The sequence below is a fragment of the Ranitomeya variabilis genome, chromosome 5 (genome assembly GCF_051348905.1).
Source record: "Ranitomeya variabilis isolate aRanVar5 chromosome 5, aRanVar5.hap1, whole genome shotgun sequence".
In the NCBI taxonomy this organism is placed as follows: domain Eukaryota; kingdom Metazoa; phylum Chordata; class Amphibia; order Anura; family Dendrobatidae; genus Ranitomeya; species Ranitomeya variabilis.
In genome coordinates, this window is record NC_135236.1 from 344,910,701 (window position 1) to 344,927,793 (window position 17,093).

General features: G+C 43.2%; 1 protein-coding gene across 1 annotated transcript in view; it reads left to right on the forward strand.

Moving 5' to 3' along the window:
• CPNE8 (copine 8) overlaps positions 1-17,093 on the forward strand; it is a 453,180-nt gene that overhangs the window by 230,378 nt on the left and 205,709 nt on the right. Inside the window, exon 6 of the mRNA XM_077264830.1 lies at positions 9,283-9,359. Within this exon, the coding sequence (XP_077120945.1) occupies positions 9,283-9,359 (77 nt within the window). The remainder of the gene's footprint in view (positions 1-9,282; positions 9,360-17,093) is intronic.

Consider the following 17,093-nt stretch of genomic DNA (forward strand, 5'->3'; position numbering starts at 1 on the left):
AATTCAAACTGGACCCACCTCCCCCTTATTGCCAACAATGCAGGCGGCAATTAGGTTATGGAGACTGTTACTGCTCTCGTTGCTGGGGATTCCATGTGAAACATTATCAATATATGCAATTGAGCCCCATATTCCTTATTTAACCCCTTCACCCCCGGAGCTTTTTCCGTTTTTCCGTTTTCGTTTTTCGCTCCCCTCCTTCCCAGAGCCATAACTTTTTTATTTTTCCGTCAATTTGGCCATGTGAGGGCTTATTTTTTGCGGGACGAGTTGTACTTTTGAACGACATCATTGGTTTTACCATGTCGTGTACTAGAAAACGGGAAAAAAATTCCAAGTGCAGTGAAATTGCAAAAAAAGTGCAATCCCACACTTGTTTTTTGCTTGCCTATTTTGCTAGGTTCACTAAATGCTAAAACTGACCTGCCATTATGATTCTCCAGGTCAGTACGAGTTCATAGACACCTAACATGACTAGGTTATTTTTCACCTAAGTGGTGAAAAAAAATTCCAAACTTTGCAAAAAACAAAACAAAACAAAATTGCGCCATTTTCCGATACTCGTAGCGTCTCCATTTTTCGTGATCTGGGGTCAGGTGAGGGCTTATTTTTTGCGTGCCGAGCTGGCATTTTTAATGATAGCATTTTGGTGCAGATACGTGCTTTTGATCGCCCGTTATTCTATTTTAATGCAATGTCGTGGCGACCAAAAAAACGTAAATCTGGCGTTTCGATTTTTTTTCTCATTACGCCGTTTAGCCATCAGGTTAATGCTTTTTTTTTATTGATAGATCGGGCGATTCTGAACGCGGCGATACCAAATATGTGTAGGTTGAGGGTTTTTTTTATTGATTTATTTTGATTGGGGCGAAAGGGGGGTGATTTAAACTTTTATATTTTTTTTATTTTTTTCACATTTTTTTTTACTTTTTTTTTTTACTTTTGCCATGCTTCTATAGCCTCCATGGGAGGCTAGAAGCAGGCACAACGCGATCGGCTCTGCTATGCAGCAGCGATCATAAGATCGCTGCTACACAGCAGAAATGCCGGTGTGCTGTGAGCGCCGACCACAGGGTGGCGCTCACAGCCACCGGCGATCAGTAACCATAGAGGTCTCAAGGACCTCTATGGTTACAATGTACAAGCATCGCCGACCCCCGATCATGTGACAGGGGTCGGCGATGCGCTCATATCCAGCCGCACGGCCGGATGCGGTAGTTAAATGCCGCTGTCTGCGTTTGACAGCGGCATTTAACTAGTTAATAGCGGCGGGTGATCGCGATTTCACCCGCCGCTATTGCGCGCACATGTCAGCTGTAAAAAACAGCTGACATGTCGCGACTTTGATGTGCGCTCACCGCCGGAGCGCACATCAAAGCAGGGGACCCGACATCTGACGTACTATTACGTCAGATGTCGGGAAGGGGTTAAACCTCCAACATTGGCGAGGGGCAGGTATACAAACGTTAGCAGACATAATGGAAATCAATGGAGTTATCCCTTTTGATCAATTGGCCAATAAACATACTGGAATACGAAAATATTTTTATCAGTATTTACAAATTAGGAATTTTCTAAATAAAATTGTAATAGCGAGACATTCTGGTACTACGGGAGAGGGAAAGATGGGAAAACTTATAGTAACATCAGGTCCAATTATAAAAGGAATATCAGTGTTCTATAGAGCTTTAATTAATCCAGTGGAAGAGATTAAATTACCCTATATGGAAAAATGGGAACTAGAGTTAGGGGAGGTATTAGAATTAAAACTATGGGGAAATAGTATAAAGGAGGTTAAGAGAGTGTCATCTTGTATAAATCACGTGGAACAATTAAAGAAAACTCAAATGAGATGGTATCTATGCCCAGAGAGAATTGCAAAATTTAATCCGCAATCCTCCCATTTGTGTTGGCGAGGATGTGGATTAGTAGGCAACCAGAGTCATATCTGGTATTTGTGCCCAAAGCTTTTATGCTTCTGGGGCGGTGTGTTGAAGCTGATTATGGAGATTACGGGGGTAATGGCACAAATTACACCCTCAATGGCGATTTTACATATCGGTTTGGAAATATTTCCTAAACAAATTAGAGGGTTGATATCACATATATTGATAGTGGCTCGGACACTGGTGGCTAGAAAATGGAAGGAGACCTTTCCTCCAACCCTAAAAGAGCTGACCGAAAAGCTGAATGTGAACTGTAAATATGAATTAATGTTGTCTCAGTCTCGCATTAGGAGAAAAAAAGTAGCAAAGATTTGGCAAACCTGGACTGTGAGTAAATACTATTTGCCCTAACACAGCGGTTGGAATTTTTTTTTTTTTTTATATATATATTATTATTATTATAATTTGTAATGGAAATAATGTATATTTTTGTTGTTATGTGTTATTGTTTGAAAATAAAATAAATATTGAAAGGGAAAAAAGTGCTTCCTTTATTTTTTTTGAGCAGTGCGTGTTTATATATACACACAGACCAAATGAGACCAAATGAGAGGGGATATATGAGTCGTATGAGGAAACTCTGGACGGATACAAGACCTGCATGTTCACTGACTGAAAAACAACTACAGTTGTGGGCAAAAGTATTGACACCCCTGCAATTCTGTCAGATAATACTCAGTTTCTTCCTGAAAATGATTGCAATCACAAATTCTTTGGTATTATTATCTTCATTTAATTTGTCTTAAATGAAAAAAAACACAAAAGAGAATGAAGCAAAAAGCAAAAGATTGATCATTTCACACAAAACTCCAAAAATGGGCCAGACAAAAGTATTGGCACCCTCAGCCTAATACTTGGTTGCACAACCTTTAGCCAAAATAACTGCGACCAACCGCTTCTGGTAACCATCAATGAGTTTCTTACAATGCTCTGCTGGAATTTTAGACCATTCTTCTTTGGCAAACTGCTCCAGGTCCCTGATATTTGAAGGGTGCCTTCTCCAAACTGCCATTTTTAGATCTCTCCACAGGTGTTCTATGGGATTACGGTCTGGACTCATTGCTGGCCACCTTAGAAGTCTCCAGTGCTTTCTCTCAAACCATTTTCTAGTGCTTTTTGAAGTGTCTTTTGGGTCATTGTCCTGCTAGAAGACCCATGACCTCTGATGGAGACCCAGCTTTCTCACACTGGGCCCTACATTATGCTGCAAAATTTGTTGGTAGTCTTCAGACTTCATAATGCCATGCACATGGTCAAGCAGTCCAGTGCCAGAGGCAGCAAAGCAACCCCAAAACATCAGGGAACCTCCGCCATGTTTGACTGTAGGGACCGTGTTCTTTTCTTTAATTGGTCTTTTTTTCCTGTAAACTCTATGTTGATGCATTTGCCCAAAAAGCTCTACTTTTGTTTCATCTGACCAGAGAACATTCTTCCAAAACGTTTTAGGCTTTTTCAGGTAAGTTTTGGCAAACTCCAGCCTGGCTTTGTTATGTCTCGGGGTAAGAAGTGGGGTCTTCCTTGGTCTCCTACCATACAGTCCCTTTTCATTCAGATGCCGATGGATAGTAGGGGTTGACACTGTTGTACCCTCGGACTGCAGGGCAGCTTGAACTTGTTTGGATGTTAGTCGAGGTTCTTTATCCAACATCCGCACAATCTTGCGTTGAAATCTCTTGTCATTTTTTATTTTCCAAACAATATATGAAAGAATCACACTGGCGCTAGGTTACACTCCTAGATGAAGCTGCAGGCACCCGGGCAGGTTGTGTGCAAAAACACTGCCATCCAGTAACAAACAAATGCGGTTAATTAAATGAGGGTGCCACGCTAGAAAACAACAATATAGCTAAAAAGTTGAAGACTCCCACTCCCCTACCTTACAGATGGAAGTCGGCGTGTCTCCTTGATACGGAGGTCGGCTGTTGAAAAGACGTCCTATTTGCTGTTAGCAGGACTATGGTATCGATACTGCACTGATCTGCAGGGAGCGTCCTCCCGTAGTGCAGGAATCCTCACACCACTCGCCGCTGGGGTGCACGGCAGGTGCCTCGGCCGATGGCGCCGCCGAACAGTAGGTATGATACCTTGAGAAAGAGGGACGTTACCCTCGAAACGCGTCGGGATTGGCCCCTGCTTGTGTCCGTCTCACGGACAGGTGACGTCACCGCTAAGCCACGCCCCTCACTCGCTACGCTACTGTTCGGCGGCGCCATCGGCCAAGGCACCTGCCGTGCACCCCAGCGGCGAGCGGTGTGAGGATTCCTGCACTACGGGAGGACGCTCCCTGCAGATCAGTGCAGTATCGATACCATAGTCCTGCTAACAGCAAATAGGACGTCTTTTCAACAGCCAACCTCCGTATCAAGGAGACACGCCGACTTCCATCTGTAAGGTAGGGGAGTGGGAGTCTTCAACTTTTTAGCTATAGTGTTGTTTTCTAGCGCGGCACCCTCATTTAATTAACCGCATCAATTTTTATTTTCCGTCCACATCTAGGGAGGTTAGCCACAGTGCCATGGGCTTTAAACTTCTTGATGACACTGCGCACGGTAGACACAGGAACATTCAGGTCTTTTGAGATGGACTTGTAGCCTTGAGATTGCTCATGCTTCCTCACAATTTGGTTTCTCAAGTCCTCAGACAGTTCTTTGGTCTTCTTTCTTTTCTCCATGCTCAATGTGGTACACACAAGGACACAGAACAGAGGTTGAGTCAACTTTAATCCACAGGTAAGTTACAGGTGCTGTTAATTACACAAATTAGAGAAGCATCACATGATTTTTCGAACAGTGCCAATACTTTTGTCCACCCCCTTTTTTTTATGTTTGGTGTGGAATTTTATCCAATTTGGCTTTAGGACAATTCTTTTTGTGTTTTTTCATTTTAGACAAATTAAATGATGATAATAATACCAAAGAATTTGTTTGCAATCATTTTCAGGAAGAAACTGAGTATTATCTGACAGAGTTGCAGGGGTGTCAATACTTTTGGCCACAACTGTAGTCACCCAACGTTTCGATATCATAAAGAGAAAGCTATTATCACAACTTGAGATGGATCAACTGCACTGCAGATCCACCCTACATGAAGACATGGAAGAACAACATGTGCAACCCCCTGAAGATCCTGATCCAATCCTGCAACTATATAGCACTGCAGCTGATCTGAAACAGAAGATCTTAGATAAACACCATCAATACCAGAGATCGACTGCCAAGGCTCAATAAGGAAACACCACCAGACAGTATGCTAGAGGATGCCAATAGAGCACTTGCATCAATAACTACCACCACCATAACTCAAACCAATAAACTGATCTATGCTACTGCCTCAGCAATCCTGGAAATGCTTGGCTATACAATCAGCATGAACAACAAAAGTACGTGCCCTCCTTGGAAAAGAAGACTGGATACCAAGATCAAGGTGACGCGAAGGGAAGTCAGCCAACTAACAGGAATACAGAAGGGTGTAAAGATCAAGAATAATACCAAGTTAGACAAGTGCAAAGGTCTGACCTCAACTGAAGCACTAGAGACTGCAAAACAGAGGCTCACAGCACTCGCTGCAAGACTAGGGAGATACACCAGGGAAGCCGAGGCTAAGAGGATAAATTCCCTGTTCTCCAAAGAACCATCCAGTGTGTACTCCCAACTACAGAGTAACAGCACAAAGGTAGCAACTCCACCAATAGCTTAGACTGAACAATACTGGAGGAACATATGGGAGGAAACAAAAACACACAACACCAGTGCAATGTGGCTGCAAGATCTGAGAATAAAACACAGCAACCACCTAGAGCAAGAACCAGTCACCAATACAGAAGCAGACATCCAGCAGCGCATCAAGAACATGAATAGCTGTACAGCACCTGGCCCAGACATGATCCACACCTACTGGCTAAAGAAATTAACAGCGGTACATGAACGCATGGCAAAGCAGATGGACCACCTGCTAGAAGCAGGCCACCACCCAGCTTGGCTAACACAAGGAAGAACAGTGCTGATAATGAAGGATCCTCACAAAGGAACAGTTCTGTCCAATTTCCGCCCAATAACTTGCCTTACATTATGGAAACTCCTGTCAGTCATCATAACCACCAATCTACAGAACCATATTAACCAGTACATGAATTCAGCTCAGAAAGGCATTGGGTCTGACAGAGGCTGAGCCAGAGGCTCTAAGCACCAGCTTTTAGTAGACAGAGCAGTCACTCAAGATCCAGACAGACCAATCTCAGCACAGCCTGGATTCACTACAGGAAAGCCTACGACTCAATGCCATATTATTATGCTTATGCATTTTTATACACATGGATCTGTGAATGCTTGGCTCTCTACAATGTCCTCATTGCTGATATATATATATATATATATATATATATATATATATATATATATATATATATATATATATATATATATATAGGTCTGGCAAAAATTAAGAGCACTGCACTGAAAAGTCTTGAGTGAAGAAAAGAAGGGCTCAATTCTGGCTTTACTAGCAGAGGGACACAGTGAGTCATGTTGCCTCCATCCTTAACATTTCTAAGATGGCAGTCCATTTCAACAAGGTCAAGCAGCAGTCATTGGGGACAGCAAAGCTACAGACCGGCAGAGGGCAAAAACGACTCTTCACTGACTGAGATGACCATCATCTTATTCGAATGTTACTCAGCAACCGCAGGATGACATCAAGTAACCTACAAAAGGAATGGCAAATGGCTACTGGGGTGAAGTGCGCAGCAAGAACAGTTCGTAACAGGCTCCTAGAGGCATTACTCTAGTCATGTAAAGCTAGAAAAAAGCCTTTCATCAGTGAGAAGCAAAGGAGAGCCAGGCTGAAGTTTGCCAAAGACCATAAGGCTTGGACCATAGAGGACTGGAGTAAAGTAACCTTCTCTGATGAGTCTAATTTTCAGCTTTGCACTGGTCATCTGACGGTTAGACAGAAACCTGGAGAGGCGTTCAAGCCACATTACCTTGCACCCACTGAAATTTGCTGGAGGATCGGTGATGATCTGGGGATGCTTCAGCAAGGCTTGAGTTGGGCAGGTTAATCTTTGCGAAGGACGTATGAATCAAGCCGCATGCAAAGTTATCCTGAAAAAACAGTTGATTCCTTCTGCTCAGGCAATGTTCCTCAACTCTGAGGACTGTTGTTTCCAGCAGGACAATGCCCCATGCCACACAGCTGGGTCAACCAAGGTGTGGATGAAAGACCACCACATCAAATCCCTGTCATGGCCAGCCCAATCTCCAGACCTGAACTCCATTGAAAACCTCTGGAATATAATCAAGAGGGAGATGGATAGTCACAAGCCATCAAACAAAGAAGCACTGCTTAAATTTTTGTACCAGGAGTGGCATAAGATCACCCAAAATCAGTGTGAAAGACTGGTGGAAAGTATGCCAAGACGCATGAAAGCTGTAATTACAAATCATGGTTATTCCACAAAATATTGATTTCTGAACTCTTCCTGAGTTAAAACATTAGTATTGTTGTTTCTTAATGATTATGAACTTGTTTTTTTGCATTATTTGAATTCTGCAAGCAATGCATTTTTTTGTTTGTTTTGCCATTTCTCATTTTCAGAAAATAAATACAAAATTTATTGCTTGGAACTTCGGAAACATGTTGTCAGTAGTTTATAGAATAATAGAACAATTTACATTTTACTCAAAAATATACCTTTAAAGAGAAAAATCAGACAAACTGAACATTTTGTAGCGGTCTCTTAATTTTTTCCAGAGCTCTATATATATTGAGAAGGAAAATGGGAGAAAAAAAATGCATCAAATGGGGGTCCGCCTTACAGTCCGAAATCAGCGCTGGTGGAGCGTGGTCGGAGGGGGTGTTCATTGGTCCAGCGATGGTATGACTCCCATCCCAGACTGGTTTTAAGGTTCTGCGGTGCTCGTAGTGCATGGGCCCCGCTGAAATTTTCTGAAAGCCCGGAGTCCCCGCACATCCATTGCTGTAAAGCGGTGGCCTCCGTGAAATCCCATGACCGGCTGGTGCAGCAGGTTCGTCGGTGCTCGGTGGTGCGGGGGCTCCGCCGACATTTTGTGAAAGCCCGTAGCACCACACATCCTCACTGCTGCGATGTGGTGGCCTCCGGGAAAATTACCTCTGGGTCAGATGCTCAGATTTAAATCTCGCTGCCGAGATCTCAATTTGCGCATACGCCGCTTCTGGCAGCCATTTTCCCGGAGGCCACCCATCACAGCAATGGAAGTGCTGGGGCTCCAGGATTTCAGAAAATGATGGCAGAGCCCCGCACCACTGTTCATCGCCGAATACTGCCGCACCACCCTGGGAAGGGAGTGTGATCATCGCACTGCAGCATCGGACCGCCGCAGAATCGCCCAACTCCTGCTGCTACTTGTAAGTATGTTCTGACTATATGACGCACCCCCATTTTTCCCCAAAAAATTTTTGGGAAAAAAGTGCGTCTTAGGCTATGTCTCCACGTTCAGGATGGCCGGCGGTATCGCCGCAGTGGCGAAGCCGCTCAGCGCTAAGCCCCGCCCCCTTTCTGGGACGCGATCATGCCGGATATGTTAACTCTTCACATCCGGGATGATCGCTCTGTCCCATAGGGCCCTGTGTTATGCCTTGCGGGGACGCTGCGTCCCCGCAAGGTGTACGGACATGCTGCGATCTGAAAAGACGCGCAGCATGTCCGGAGTCGCAGGGCCGCCGCGTGCGGGTTTCCACGCATAGTGGAGACTGGATTTCATAAAATCCTCTCCACTATGCTGGAACATCTGGACGCTGCTTGTTTGACGCTGCAGCTCTGCGCAGCGTCAAAAAAGCAGCGTTTCCTGACCATGGAAACATACCCTTATAGTAGAAATACAGAAATACAGTAATTTGAACAGGAACATACAACTGCTGGTGGTCTTGGGAGCATCGAGGACCTGTCAGGTTCCCTTTAAGGCCATAAAGAGTGCCTTGTGACATGTACCTCAAGTGTCTGGTGAGTTGCTTGATGTTCTCTACACTAATTGTACATGGCACACCTGGAACTTTTGTATTGGTCATGTTTGTTTCATTATTACCATATTCATTGTGAATCGGTATGACTTCTAACCAGAGATACGTAATTAGTGAATTTTTTTTTTTTTTTAATTTACCTTCTAACATTGGTGTAATAAAGTTACCCACCACCTCTTTTTTTTCCTTTTCTGACTGGACTTCTTTTTAATAACATTTCTTATTCTTATCTAGTGTGAATTTTTCTAATTAATTAATTAAGAAAATTACTGGGATTTAGTGACAAACATTTAAATAAATTCTGCTTCAACTGATAAGAGCTTTTCCTTATTTTCTACAGGATTTTCTTGGTCAGATGTTTTGCACTTTGGGTGAGATAGTGGGATCTCAAGGAAGTCGTCTTGAGAAGTCTGTAACGTAAGTATTTTAAAGTCATATACATTTATTCTGATTTTTACATACTGATTTATTGGGAATTCAAAACTGTATTCATGTTATACACACAAGGGTACAGTGACGGATTGCAAACAACTGGAATAAGTGCACAATTGAGGCACTGATGGGAATGTTGTTTTTCCATTGTTTAAAAATCAATGCTTGATCTATGCAGTTTTTGAAATGTATGGTAGTAAATGTTTGGCTGCAGCCAAGATCAGTAAGTTTCTTTTTGCAGGTTGCTTATTAAAATGTACTGGGTTTTAAAGGGATTATTCGACTTTTGAAAAGGTTTTCGAAAAGTAACTTTCCATTGTATAGAATAAAAAAATAAATCTTACTTTTTTCCCCTCTTGGTGAGTCACATTCCACATGCCATACTACTCCCATCAAGGTTCCTATCTCTGAGCATTGATACCAGTAGTAGTAGAATTTGGCTATATCATAAGAAATAAAAATGTTGTACAATAATGAACATTTAGGGCTTGTTCACACCATCCTTTTTTTGCTGCGGATTTTTCAGGTCCTGATTTGGAAATCCCGCAGTGTAAAACCGCGGTGGATTTCCCTGCGGTTTTTTGTGCGGTTTCTTCTGCGGATTCCACTGCGGTTTTCCAACTGCACTTTCCTATTGGTGCAGGTGGAAAACAGTTGCGGAATCCGCAGAAAGAAGTGACATGCTACTTCTTTTTTTCCGCAGAAAATCAGCGCGGATTTTCCAGCGGAAAAAAGCAAAGTGGGAACAGCGGATTTGGTTTTCCATAGGGTAACATTGTACTGTACCCTGCATGGAAAACGTCTGCGGATCTGCAGCTGCAAATCCGATGCGGATCCACAGCAAAAACCGCAGCGTGTGAACATAGCCTCAGATCTCCTGCCATGTCAGGACAAGATAATCTGTAATATTAGGCATTTTTCTTTCATGAATCCCGAAAAGCCACTTGCCTCTAGAGAACGAGTTTTTTTATGGAGGAACATAAAGCAGATCAAATACATTATTAAAGTGCTATGTTAGTTGCTAGTGTGCAAATTCTAAACAGTTCTACTTAAAGATGAAACAAAAAGTATTACTTTGTTATAAATGTATCTGAATTTTTTTTTCCTTTGCTCTGTATTAGAATACATATTATTGTTCAGGAATGTACAGTCCAATTTAGTTAAAATTGGAAGGTAGCCATCCACTAATACTGTGCTACCAATAAAATGTATTGATATTTCTCTATTAAGCAATGTAAGCAAATGTGTCTGCTTTTAACTTAGTATTCCTGGCAACATCCCCAAACAACATTTGGTTGACATTTAATTAGGGCTTAAACAAATCTGCTTCTTCTGAGGCTATATTCATATTAAATGGAATACATTTAGAAATGCATGGTTTCCTATTGCTCTATGGAGCAAAGCAAAACAATTTTGATTATCTGTATGACTTGAGCTAAGTGAATACAGTTCAAAAGTGCCCCATGAAATGAAGAAAATGTGTAGCAATGTCAAAGCAAAGCTTCTGTATCCAAATTCTGTCTTTTGTCAAGTCTTTAAACCCTTTCACCCTGAAGCCTGTTTTCATCTTCTTGACCAGGCATTTTTTTTTCAATTCTGACCACTGTCACTTATTCTGAGTTTGTTTTCTTGTGACGTGTTGTACTTCATGATAATGGTAAAAATTTCTTCTATATAACTTTTGATTTTCAACAAAAACAGAAATTTGGTGAAAAATTTAGCAATTTTCAAACTTTTAATTTTCATGCCCTTAAATCAGAGAGTCACGTCATAAAAATAGTTAATAAATAACATTTCCCAATTTACATCCGCAGTTTTTGAAACATATTTTTTTTGTTAGGAAGTTAGAAGGGTTAAAAGTTGACCAGTGATTTCTGATTTTTACTACAAAATTTGCAAAATCTTTTTTTATAGGGACCACATCACATTTGAAGTGATTTTGAGGGACCTATATGACAGAAGATACCCAAAAGTAACAACATTGTAAAAACTGCACCTCTCAAGCTGCTCAAAACCACATTAACTTTTCAGTTGCTTCACAGGAATTAATGTGGAAGGAAAAAATAAACATTTAACTTTTTTTCACAAACATTTTCCTTTAGGCCCATTTTTTTGACTTTCACAAGGGTAACAGGAGAAAATAGATTCCAAAATTTGTTGTGCAATTTCTCCTGAGCACACGGATACCGAAAATGTTGGGGAAAACCACTGTTTGGGCACACGGCAGGGCTCAGAAGGGAATGAGCGGTATATGACCTTTTTTAATGGAATATTTGCTGACATACCGTATTTTTCAGATTATGAGATGCACTTTTTCCCCCCAACATTTTTTTGGGGGGGTGAAATGGGGGTACACCTTATAATGTGGATATACCTTATCGGCCACGGTGGAGCAGGGTCCCAGGGTCGCTGATGGAGGAGCCAAGAGTGGAACATTGCTGCAGGCCGCAGGCTGGGATGAGGGGTGTTCGGATGTGCGCCGCTGTCGGTGTTTGGTGGTGCAGGGGCTTTGCCGACATTTTGTGAGAGCTCAGAGCCCTCAAACTTACATGGTTTACTATGCGGTGGATTCTGGAAAAATGGCTGCCAGAGGCGGTGCATGCTCAGATGGAGATCTCAGCACCAAGATCGCGGGAGATGAGATCTCAGTGCTTCATAGAAGTTGAGCCATGAAAATGAAAAAAATCACACATTTTAGCCCCAAGTTTTCCATTTTCACAAGGGTAACATGAGAAAATGGAGTCCAAATTTTGTTGTGCAATTTCTCATGAGTACACCGATACTCCATATGTGGTGAAAAACTACTTTTGAGGCACAATGCAAAAATCAAAAGGGAAGAAGCGCCATATTGAAGTGCTGATTTAGCTGGACTGGTTTGAGGGTGCCATGTCACAATGGTACAGCCCCTGAGGTGCCAGAACAGCAGAATTCCCCCAAAAGTGACTTTATTTTACAAACTACACCTCAATGAATTAATCTAGGGGTACGCAGTGATCATATTGACACCAGAGGTGTGTCACAGAATTTTATACCATTGGGCAGTGAAAAAATAATAATTACATTTTTACCACCAGGATTTTGTATTAGCCCCAGATTTTACATTTTCATACTGAGAAAAGGGTAAAAAGGGTGACAAAATTGGTCCCTCAATTTCTGCTGAATGTAGAAAATGGCCCATATGTGGCTATACTGTACTGCTTACTCGGGAGGAACAAAGCGATATTTGCCTCCTGGAGATCAGATTTTCCTAGAATATTTTGCAGACTCCATATACAGAGCCCCTAAGAAAAGCAGAATCCCCCCTCAAGTGACTCCATTTTGGAAATTATACCTCTTTGGGATTTTATCTACAGGTGTATTGATGAATTTGACACCCATGGGTGTTTTCCAGAAACAAGCAGTAGTGGATGTTGCTAAGTGAAAATTGCAAACTGCCTTTGTAGTAACCAGTACCATGTAGTGACTAGTATGTTGTAGTGCCCAGTACTTTGTAGTGAGCAGGTCAAGTTTCTGGAAACATGCTAATTAGAAAGATAGGGTAAGGTGCGTTCGCAGCCCGGGGTCCACCGTGCAGAGATGGAACCTGCTGCTAAGTAATGACGGACTATATGGCGGTACAATGTGGATACACACACGGGTTAACTTCACCCTGTGTGAAGGAAGCAAACCCTGTTGCGTCACAGGGCCGTGGTACCGCACCAAGAGCGCAAGCAAGGAGTGTCAGAACTCAATCCCAAGACACAGGATTAGAGTTCGTCTAGACCTCTTGCGCTCGACACCGCAACTGGGGTGTCAGAGCAACTGCAAAAATAACTTAAATGCACAAGAGTGCATGCAGTGCCACTCTGGCGGACGCCACTAACCACCAGACTTTGGATAGGAAAGCACTCTAATAGCCTAAGGTGCCGCATTGGTGGTCACAGCAATTAGACGCTGTTTCGTTTGTTATTGCTGATGGCTCAGCTGGGCGCTAGATAGCAGACATCCACCTTACACAAGCAGTCATACACAAATCACTTTCTATTCTGATTTTTAGGAGGCAGACTGAACAAAAGCCAGTAATTCAGGAATTTCTTTTTTGTTTTTTTTTAATGCTGTTCCTCGTGTGGTAAAATTGATAAGGCAGCCTTATTCTTCAGGTCAATACGACTACAATGATACCACAGTTATATCATTTTTTTATTTTTTTTGATGCTTTTCCACAATAAAAATATTTGACAGAAAAATTATTTTTTTGTCACTTTATTCTGAGAGCTATAACTTTTTATTTTCCCGTTGTGTTTGCGGGACAAGATGACGTTTTCAACAGTACCATTTATATTCACATTCATCTTTAAGAACATGTTTTATTTCACTTTTTGTTAGGCATTTTTTTTACGATATTCACTGTAGGGGTTAACTAGTAGGACAGTTTTATAGATTGTATCGTTCCGGACGCGGCAATACCATATATGTGTATTTTTTGTTGTTAAATTTATTTATGTAAAACAATATTTTTATTATTATTATTTTTACCATGACAACCTCATACCCATTCATCCAGCCCCCACTCCCCCGGTCCCCCTACCTGGAGCACTATGGAACGCACGCTCCGTCTGCAACAAACTGCCATTTATCCATGACCTCTTCATCACAAACAAACTCTCCTTCCTTGGCATCACGGAAACCTGGCTCACCCCCTCTGACTCAGTCTCTCCAGCTGCGCTTTCCTACGGCGGTCTCCACCTCTCTCACACCTCTCGGTCCACCAATAAACGTGGTGGAGGAGTTGGCTTGCTCCTGTCCGACACCTGCTCCTTCACTCCAATTCCGCTACCACCCTCCACTACTCTTCCCTCATTTGAGGTGCACTCCATCCGCATCTATTCCCCCTCCAACCTCCAGCTGGCTGTCATCTACCGCCCCCCAGAACTAGCCATCTCCACCTTTCTCAACCACTTCACAACATGGCTACTTCATTTCCTCTCTGTTGACATCCCCACTATCATCATGGGTGATTTCAACATCCCGATTGACACTTCCACCTCAGCTGCCTCTAAACTTTTATCACTGACTGCCTCCTTTGGCCTCACTCAATGGTCCTCTGAGGCCACTCACAAAGATGGCCACACGCTGGACCTCGTCTTCACCCGCCTCTGCTCCCTTACTAATCTCACTAACTCACCCCTCCCCCTGTCTGACCACAACCTACTGACATTCTCTTCCCTCTCCTCTCCTAGTGTGCAACCCCCACTCCACGAACTCCCTCGCAGAAATCTCAAACATCTCAACTTACAATCACTCTCTGAGTCCCTTCTCCCTCTTACAGACATAGCCTCCCTTCATGACACAGATACTGCTGCTGCTTTTTATAACGCCACAATAACAGCAACACTCAATTCGGCCGCCCCGCTCATGCATAGCAAAACTCGTACAATCAACAGGCAGCCCTGGCTGACCAGCCTGACTAAAGAACTGAGACGGGCTTCCAGGATCGCTGAGCGGAGATGGAAGCGATCCCGCTCTGCTGACCACTTCACCACATACAAGCAACCCTCGCCAGCTTCAAGTCTGCGCTCACTGCCACAAAACAAACTTACTTCTCATCTCTCATATCATCCCTGTCTCACAACCCTAAACAGCTTTTCAAAACTTTCAATTCTCTACTCCGTCCCCCTGCACCCCCTCCCTCCCCTCTCATTTCAGCTGAAGACTTTGCCTCTTTCTTTAAACAGAAGATCGATACGATCAGAGAAAGCTTTGGCCCACAGCGCCCACTGCCCCTCTTAGCTGCTCACCCCTGCTCCTCCAAAACCAGCTTCTCCACCATGACAGAAGATCAGCTCTCTACCCTCCTGTCAAGATCACACCTCACTACCTGCACGCTTGCCCCGCTCCCATCCCACCTCATCCCTAACCTTTCCACGGTCTTCATCCCAACCCTAACGCACCTCTTCAACCTCTCACTCACAACAGGTGTCTTTCCCTCATCCTTCAAGCATGCCAAGATCACACCCATCCTCAAAAAGCCCTCCCTCGACCCATCCTCTGTGTCTAGCTATCGCCCGATATCTCTTCTTCCTTATGCCTCCAAATTGCTGGAGCAACACATCCATCTTGAACTGTCCTCTCACCTCTCCTCCTGCTCCCTCTTTGATCGATTACAATCTGGCTTCCGTTCCCATCACTCAACTGAAACTGCCCTAACTAAAGTCACCAATGACCTACTAACTGCCAGGAGCAAGCGACACTACTCTGTCCTCCTTTTCCTGGACCTGTCTTCTGCCTTTGACACCGTGGACCACTCCCTTCTGCTACAAATCCTCTCATCTCTTGGCATCACAGACTTGGCCCTTTCCTGGATCTCATCATATCTGACAGATCGGACATTCAGTGTCTCCCTCCGCCACCCCACCTCCTCACCTCGCCCCTTGTCAGTCGGTGTTCCTCAAGGCTCTGTACTAGGACCCCTACTCTTCTCCATCTACACCTTCGGTCTGGGACAGCTCATAGAATCCCATGGTATGCTGTTGTGAATTTGGATTCTGGGCTCCCCCGGTGGCTACTGGTGGAATTGAACTTGTGTCATCATCTTCCCTGTTCACCTGTTCTCATCAGATCTGGGTGTCGCTATATAACCTGGCTTCTCTGTTAGTTGCTTGCCGGTCAACAATGTTATCAGAAGCCTCTCTGTGCTTGTTCCTGCTCCCAGACATCAACTAGATAAGTTGGACTTTTGTCCATGTTTGTTTTTGTTTTTTGGTTCCAGTTCACAGCTGCAGTTTCGTTACTGTGTCTGGAAAGCTCTTGTTGATCAGGAATTGCCACTCTGGTATTATGAGTTAATGCCAGAGTTCTAAAGTAATTTCTGGATGGTGTTTTGTTAGGGTTTTCTGCTGACCATGAAAGTGTTCTTTCTGTCTTCTGCTATCTAGAAAGCGGACCTCAAATTTGCTAAAACTATTTTCCTGCTGCGTTTGTTATTTCTTCTAAAATCACCGCCAATATATGTGGGGGGCCTCTGTCTCCTTTTTGGGTATTTCTCTAGAGGTGAGCCAGGTCTTATATTTCCCTCTGCTAGCATTATTTAGTTCTCCGGCCGGCGCTGGGCATATAGGGATAAAAAGTAGGACATGCTACCTGGCTACTTCTAGTTGTGCGGTAGGTTTAGTTCATGGTCAGTACAGTTCCCATCTTCCAAGAGCTTGTTCATATGTAGGCTTATGCAATGTTCTCTGGCCATGGAGATCATGACAGTTTGACCGGCCCCTAAAGGGTTAAAATCCTTGGCTGAGAAAGGAGAGAAATAAGAAGTCTGCTGAGAGTTTTTTTTTTTTTTTTTTGTGCTCTTAATTGGATCACTTGCCAGTCTGTCTATGCTGCAGTCTTTCTTTTTTTTCTCTCTCCTTCTAATCTTTGAATGGCTCTGTGTTCACCTGTTTATAATGGATCTTCAGAGTGTAACTGCAGGTTTGAATAATCTCACCACGAAAGTACAAAATTTGCAAGATTTTATTGTTCATGCTCCGGTATCTGAGCCGAGAATTCCTTTGCCGGAATTTTTCTCGGGGAATAGATCTGGTTTTCAGAATTTTAGAAATAATTGCAAGTTATTTTTGTCCCTGAAATCTCGTTCTGCCGGAGACCCTGCACAGCAGGTTGGGATTGTGATTTCCTTGCTCCGCGGCGACCCTCAAGACTGGGCTTTTTCATTGGCACCAGGGGATCCTGCGTTGCGCA